The following is a 7761-nucleotide window of genomic DNA, read 5'->3' as shown; positions in this document are numbered from 1 at the left end:
ACGACGGGCGCGGGCGACGGCGACGGCGACGGCGGGGGCGGCGGGCGGCGTCGGGGCAGCCTTGCGGCGTCGATGTGCTCGGCGTCGTCGGGGGGCAACTGGTGGCGATGAACTCTGCAAAACTGCGAAGTGCTACTTATATACAAGGAGCATTGGTCCCGGTTGGTGGCACCAACCGGGACTAATGCCCCCTTTAGTCCCGGTTGGTGCCACCAACCGCGACCAAAGGCCTCTTTTCGGCAGCCCAAAGGGCGGGAAGCTGCGGCCATTAGTCCCGGTTGGTGGCACCAACCGGGACCAATGCCCCCCCCTTTAGTCCCGGTTGGTGCCACCAACCGGGACCAAAGGCCCCTGTGCTGCCCGCATCGGGGCCAAAGTTAGTCCCACCTCGCTAGTTGAGAGGGGCACGCAGTGGTTTATAAGCCCCACTGCCGTACCCCTCTCGAGCTCCTCTCCATTGCAGGCTTACGGGCCTACTAGCTACTGCTTTGCCTGATGGGCCTTCTGGGCCTTCTGCGGGCCTAAATCCTGGCCCAAAGTAGGGATTCAAGTCGTATTCAGGCCGTGTGGGCCCAGTAGGTGGCATTTTTTTGTTTTTTTGTTTTCTTTACTTATTGTTGCTATTTTTATTTTTTTCCAGTTTTTTTGTTTTGTTTTCTGCATTATTTATTTTCTTTTGTTTTTTTGCTTTATTTTTTAATTCTTTTTGCTTTTAGTTTTAGGAAAATTATAAACTTTCTGTTAGTGCCATTACTTTTCAAATTTGAAAACACTTTTTTTTGTTTTCTTTCTTGCTTTATTTATTTTATTTTGTTTCTACTTACAACAAAATACTTATTGTTGTTTTTTTTGTTTTGGTTCTGCATTATTTATTTTCTTTTGTTTTTTGCTTTATTTTTTAATTCTTTTTGCTTTTAGTTTTAGGAAAATTATAAACTTTCCACTTGTTTTGTTTTTTTGTTTTCTTTCTTGCTTTATTTATTTTATTTTGTTTCTACTTACAACAAAATACTTATTGTTGCTATTTTTAATTATTACGAGGGCCGAACCATAAGACATTAAAGCATTTCAAATGAACTCTGAAAAAGTTGAAAGTTGGCATGCTATCATAAATTGACCCACACATAGCATGTGCATGTACAAAACGGACAATGGTATCATACTCGTCAGTTACAAAGTTGGCATGGTATCATCATAATAGTTGCGGAGAAAGTCTTCACTTTTTCTTCGCTTGTGTCATTTGCTTATTGCGTCGTAACCATGGATAATCTTCATCGTTTATCAGGATGCTGGGGTCAGCCTTGACTTTAAAGGGAGGAATTTCATGAAACTTTTCATAATCTTCAGACATGTCTGTCTTGTCCTCCACTCCCACGATGTCCCTTTTTCCTGAAAGAACTATGTGGCGCTTTGGCTCATCGTATGATGTATTCGCTTCCTTATCTTTTCTCTTTCTCGGTCTGGTAGACATGTCCTTCACATAGATAACCTGTGCCACATCATTAGCTAGGACGAACGGTTCGTCAGTGTACCCAAGATTTTTCAGATCCACTGTTGTCATTCCGTACTGTGGGTCTACCTGTACCCCGCCTCCTGACAGATTGACCCATTTGCACTTAAACAAAGGGACCTTAAAATCATTTCCGTAGTCAAGTTCTCATATGTCCACTATGTAACCATGATATGTGTCCTTTCCCCTCTCGGTTGTTGCATCAAAGCGGACACCGCTGTTTTGATTGGTGCTCTTTTGATCTTGGTCAATCGTGTAAAATGTATTCCCATTTATCTCGTATCCTTTCCAAATCAATACAGTCAAAGATGGTCCCCTGGATAACAAGTACAACTCATCACAAACAGTGTTGTCACCTCTGATACGTGCTTCCAACCAACTGCTGAAGTCCTGATGTGTTCACATGTAATCCAGTCATCGCACTGCTCCGGGTGTTTGGAGCGCAGACTGTTCTTGTGTTCATCGACATACGGGGTCACCAAGGTAGAGTTCTATAGAATTGTGTAGTGTGCTTGAGACCAAGAATATCCATCCCTGCATATTATTGAGTCCCTTCCAAGCGTGCCTTTTCCAGTCAGTCTCCCCTCATACCGCGATTTAGGGAGACCTATCTTCTTAAGTTCAGGAATGAAGTCAACACAAAACCCGATGACATCCTCTGTTTGATGGCCCATGGAGATGCTTCCTTCTGGCCTAGCGCGGTTATGGACATATTTCTTTAGGACTCCCATGAACCTCTCAAAGGGGTACATATTGTGTAGAAATACGGGGCCCAGAATGACAATCTCGTCAACTAGATGAACTAGGACGTGCGTCATGATATTGAAGAAGGATGGAGGGAACACCAGCTCGAAACTGACAAGATATTGCACCACATCACTCCTTACCTTGGTATGATTTCTGGATCGATCACCTTCTGAGAGATTGCATTGAGGAATGCACATAGCTTCACAATGGCTAATCGGACGTTTTCCGGTAGAAGCCCCCTCAATGCAACCGGAAGCAGTTGCGTCATAATCACGTGGTAGTCATGAGACTTTAGGTTCTGAAACTTTTTCTCTGCCATATTTGTTATTCCTTTTATATTCGACGAGAAGCCAGTCGGGACCTTCATACTAAGCAGGCATTCAAAGAAGATTTCCTTCTCTTCTTTGGTAAGAGCATAGCTGGGAGGACCTTCATACTGCTTTGGAGGCATGCCGTCTTTTTCGTGCAAACGTTGCAGGTCCTCCCGTGCCTCAGCTGTATCTTTGTCTTCCCATACACGCCCAAGAAGCCTAGCAGGTTCACGCAAAGGTTCTTCGTCACGTGCATCACGTCGATCGAAGAGCGGACCTCTAGGTCTTTCCAGTAGGGTAGGTCCCAAAATATAGATTTCTTCTTCCACATGGGTGCGTGTCCCCTAGCGTCACTCGGAACAGCTAGTCCGCCGGGACCCTTTTCAAAGATTACGTGTAAATCATTGACCATAGCAAGTACGTGATCACCGGTACGCATGGCGGGCTTCTTCCGGTGATCTGCCTCGCCTTTGAAATGCTTGCCTTTCTTTCGACATTGATGGTTGGTCGGAAGAAATCGACGATGGCCCAGGTACACATTCTTCCTGCAGCTTGCCAGGTATATACTATCGGTGTCAAGTAAACAATGCGTGCATGCGTGGTATCCCTTGTTTGTCTGTCCTGAAAGGTTACTGAGAGCGGGCCAATCGTTGATGGTCACGAACAGCAACGCCTTTAGGTTAAATTCCTCCTGTTTGTGCTCATCCCACGTACGTACACCGTTTCCATTCCACAGCTGTAAAAGTTCTTCAACTAATGGCCTTAGGTACACATCAATGTCATTGCCGGGTTGCTTAGGGCCTTGGATGAGAACTGGCATCATAATGAACTTCCGCTTCATGCACATCCAAGGAGGAAGGTTATACATACATAGATTCGTGGGCCAGGTGCTGTGATTGCTGCTCTGCTCCCCTAAAGGATTAATGCCATCCGCGCTTAAAGCAAACCATACGTTCCTTGGCTCACTTGCAAACTCATCCCAGTACTTTCTCTCGATTTTTCTCCACTGCGACCCGTCAGCGGGTGCTCTCAACTTCCCGTCTTTCTTACGGTCCTCACTGTGCCATCGCATCAACTTGGCATGCTCTCCGTTTTTGAACAGACATTTCAACCGTGGTATTATAGGAGCATACCACATCACCTTCACAGGAACCCTCTTCCTGGGGGGCTCGCCGTCAACATCACCAGGGTCATCTCGTCTGATCTTATACCGTAATGCACCGCATACCGGGCATGCGTTCAGATCCTTGTACGCACCGCGGTAGAGGATGCAGTCATTAGGGCATGCATGTATCTTCTGCACCTTCAATCCTAGAGGGCATACGACCTTCTTTGCTGCGTATGTACTGTCGGGCAATTCGTTATCCTTTGGAAGTTTCTTCTTCAATATTTTGAGTAGCTTCTCAAATCCTTTGTCAGGCACAGCATTCTCTGCCTTCCACTGCAACAATTCCAGTACGGTACCGAGCTTTATGTTGCCATCTTCGCAATTGGGGTACAACCCTTTTTTGTGGTCCTCTAGCATGCGATCGAACTTCAGCTTCTGCTTTTGACTTTCGCATTGCGTCCTTGCATCGACAACGAACCGGCGGAGATCATCATCATCGGGCACATCGTCTGGTTCCTCTTGATCTTCAGCAGCTTCGCCCGTTGCAGCATCATCGTGCACATCGTCTGGTTCCTCTTGATCTTCAGGAGCATCACCGTATTCAGGGGGCACATAGTTGTCATCGTACTCTTCTTCTTCGCCGTCTTCCATCATAACCCCTATTTCTCCGTGCCTCGTCCAAACATTATAGTGTGGCATGAAACCCTTGTAAAGTAGGTGGGTGTGGAGGATTTTCCGGTCAGAGTAAGACTTCGTATTCCCACATATAGGGCATGGACAACACATAAAACCATTCTGCTTGTTTGCCTCAGCCACTTCGAGAAAATCATGCACGCCCTTAATGTACTCGGAGGTGTGTCTTGAACCGTACATCCATTGCCGGTTCATCTGCGTGCATTATATAATGAAGTGGCCAAATTAATAGAAGTTCATCATCACATTAAAACCAAAGTACATACATAGTTCTCATCTAACAACATAAAGCTCTGCAGAGCATCTAAATTAATTAAACCATACACTGAAACTATGTAAAACATTTCAATGCGAAAACAAATGCGATCATAATCGCAACCAATGTAACAACTGATCCAACGGCATAATGATACCAAGCCTCGGTATGAATGGCATATTTTCTACTCTTTCTAATCTTCAAGCGCATTGCATCCATCTTGATCTTGTGATCATCGACGACATCCGCAACATGCAACTCCAATATCATCTTCTTCTCCTCAATTTTTCTAATTTTTTTCTTCAAGAAATTGTTTTCTTCTTCAACTAAATTTAACCTCTCAACAATAGAGTCGGTTGGAATTTCCGGTTCAACAACCTCCTAGATAAATAAAATCTATGTCACGTTGGTCCGCATAATTGTCATAAACAATAAATGAACCAATAGTTATGAAAAGATAATATATACCACATCCGAATCATAGACAGGACGAGGGCCGACGGGGGCGGATACCAAAACCATCGCACTATATAAGATGCAATAATAAAAGTAAGAAAATAATACAAGTATCTATCTAAACATACAAGTAAGAATATTTTTCCTTTCAGAAAGAAGATAAGAACAAGAGGCTCACCACGGTGGTGCCGGCGATGAGATCGGCGCGGGTGATCGACGACGGTGAAGACGGGGACGGGGCGTGACGGACCGCTAAATCTAGACAAATATTGAGGAAAATGGAGCTTGGCGGTCGAGCTTGGAGGGGAGAAAGCTTAAGTAGTGTGGCTTGGGCATTCCATCGAACACCTCGTGTGCATAGGAGGTGAGCTAGAGCACCACAAAGCTCTCCCCACGCCGGCCACGAAAAACAGAGCACTGGGAGTGCTCTGCTCGCGAGCAGGGGGTATATATAGGCACCACCATTGATCCCGGTTGATAGCATGAACCGGGACTAAAGGTTGGCCTTTGGTCCCGGTTCGTGCCACCTACCGGGACCAATGGTGGTGGGCCAGGAGCGAGGCCCATTGGTCCCGGTTCGTCCCACCAACCGGGACCAAAAGGTCCAGACGAACCGGGACCAATGGCCCACGTGGCCCGGCCGGCCCCCGGGGTTCAAGAACCGGGTCCAATGCCCCCATTGGTCCCGGTTCTGGATTGAACCGGGACTAATGGGCTGGACCGGCCTGGACCATTGCCCCCTTTTCTACTAGTGAGCCAGGAAGGAGTCCTCCTGCCTAAGCCTCCGGCCAGCGCCGTCCAACACCTCGCGTCGTCCTTCGCACGCGCCTTGGGCCGCTTCTACCCCCTTGCCGGCCGCTTCGCCGTTGCGCCGGCGGCTAGTGCCGGTGCTCCGCAGGGTCTGACGATCTCCCTCCGCTGCGGGGACGAAGGCGCCAAGTTCATCCACGCCGTGGCCCCCGGGGTCGACGTATCCGACATCTCCGGCCCGCTCCGGGTCATCCCGCGCGTTGTCTCCTCTTTCTTCCCTCTCAACGGGATGCTAAGCACGGACGCGGCCGTCGACCCCAGCCGGCCGCTCCTGGCCGTGCAGGTCACTGAGCTCGCCGACGGCGTCTTCGTCGCCATGTCGCTCAGCCACGCGGCCGCGGATGGCACGACACTGTGGGACCTCTTCAACACATGGTCGGAGATGAGCCGAAGCGGTGACGGCAACTTATTCACAGCGGCGCCATTGCCTGCATTCGAGAGGTGGTTCCACGACGGCTGTCCCGTGGCGATCCCTCTGCCCTTTGCCAAGGTGCAGGACATGGCGAGGCGGTTGGAGTGCCCGCCAGTGCAGGAATGCTCGATCCATTTTTCCCCGGAGAGCATAAAGAAGCTCAAGGCTAAAGCGAATGCCGAGATGGCCGGCACGGCCACAGCCACCATCTCCTCGTTCCAGGCCCTGCTGGCGCACCTATGGCAAGCGGTGTGTCGAGCCCGGGGGCTGGCGCTGGACCGGGAGACGAGGCTCGTCCTCCCCGTGGGATGCAGGACACGGGTGAAGGGCATTCCACAGGGTTACGTGGGCAACGCGATTGCAGGAGCGGCTGCTAGGCAGCCAGTCGGCGAGATCCTAGGGGACGGCCGGCTGGGCTGGACGGCCTGGCTACTGAACCGTGCCGTGGCTTCCGTCGACGAGGCGACGGTGACAGAGGAGCTCGTGGCTTGGTCTAAAAACCCCAGCTTAAGATACGCGCCTGACTTAGGTGGGGATCCTGCCATTGTGGTAGTGAGCGGCTCGCCGCGGTTTGATGTATATGGCAATGATTTTGGCTGGGGCAGGCCGCTGGGCGTCCGGACCGGCCCGGGGAACAAGCTGGACGGGTTGATCACGGTTTTCGAGGACGGCGGAGGGGCAGGGGGCATGGAACTGGAGGTGTGCCTCGCTCCTCATGCTCTCGCCAGCCTCGTCGCCGACCAAGAGCTGATGAACCCGTCGGTCTAGAGGAGGGCAGAGATGGTCATGATGGCGGCGGAAGTGTGCCTGTTCCGGTGCTTTCTTCCTTCAAATGCCGTGTCTGTGTTGTAGTAATAATCCTCATGCCCAGCATCAGGTTGCACCTTTTTTTTCTTTGATTGCAATTTTTTGTTGCTAGCTTGTCAGGTTGCACTTTTGAGTCTGTTATGTACTTTTCCCTATTAAAATCAGCCAGCGTCTTAGCAGTGTGTCACCTAAACAAATTTCCACACATAATTTTCGATGGATGTACCAATCAAAAGGACTAAGACTAAAATGGCTTATCATTTGAATACTCTCTCCGTTCCTAAATATAAGTCTTTGTAGAGATTGCACTGGATGGATTACATACGGAGCAAAATGAATGAATCTAAACTTAAAATGCATCTATATACATCCGTATGTGGTTTATAGTGGAATCTCTACAAAGACTTACATTTAGAAACGGAGAAAGTACTTTCGAAGTAAAAATCAAACAAAGAATTGATTTTTTCTCAGATTTAGTCTCATCTACACTCTATTTCTCTAAGAATAAAATAATAATGTATAAATTTACAGCTCTATGCTCTAAAAGTCCCAACCTCTTCAGGTCAAGGCCCGCACCCGCGGCCATGACCGGCGATGAGACCCGACACCCCTCCCCCGCAGCACCAAGTACCGAGAGGGTGAGCGCCGCCG

At 48.8% G+C, this 7761-nt stretch overlaps 1 protein-coding gene across 1 annotated transcript in view; it reads left to right on the top strand.

Annotated features, from left to right (window-relative positions):
- The window catches only part of LOC119368828 (uncharacterized acetyltransferase At3g50280-like), a 13119-nt gene extending 5984 nt beyond the window's left edge, over window positions 1–7135 (top strand). Inside the window, exon 2 of the mRNA XM_037633973.1 lies at window positions 5838–7135. Coding sequence (XP_037489870.1) covers window positions 5838–7071 — 1234 coding nt within the window. The 3' untranslated portion in view covers window positions 7072–7135. The remainder of the gene's footprint in view (window positions 1–5837) is intronic.
- The last annotated feature ends 626 nt before the right edge of the window (window positions 7136–7761 follow it).

The sequence above is a fragment of the Triticum dicoccoides genome, chromosome 2B, assembly GCF_002162155.2.
Source record: "Triticum dicoccoides isolate Atlit2015 ecotype Zavitan chromosome 2B, WEW_v2.0, whole genome shotgun sequence".
NCBI lineage: Eukaryota > Viridiplantae > Streptophyta > Magnoliopsida > Poales > Poaceae > Triticum > Triticum dicoccoides.
Note: the sequence above shows the minus strand (reverse complement) of the source record. Positions and strands in the feature narration are given on the sequence as shown.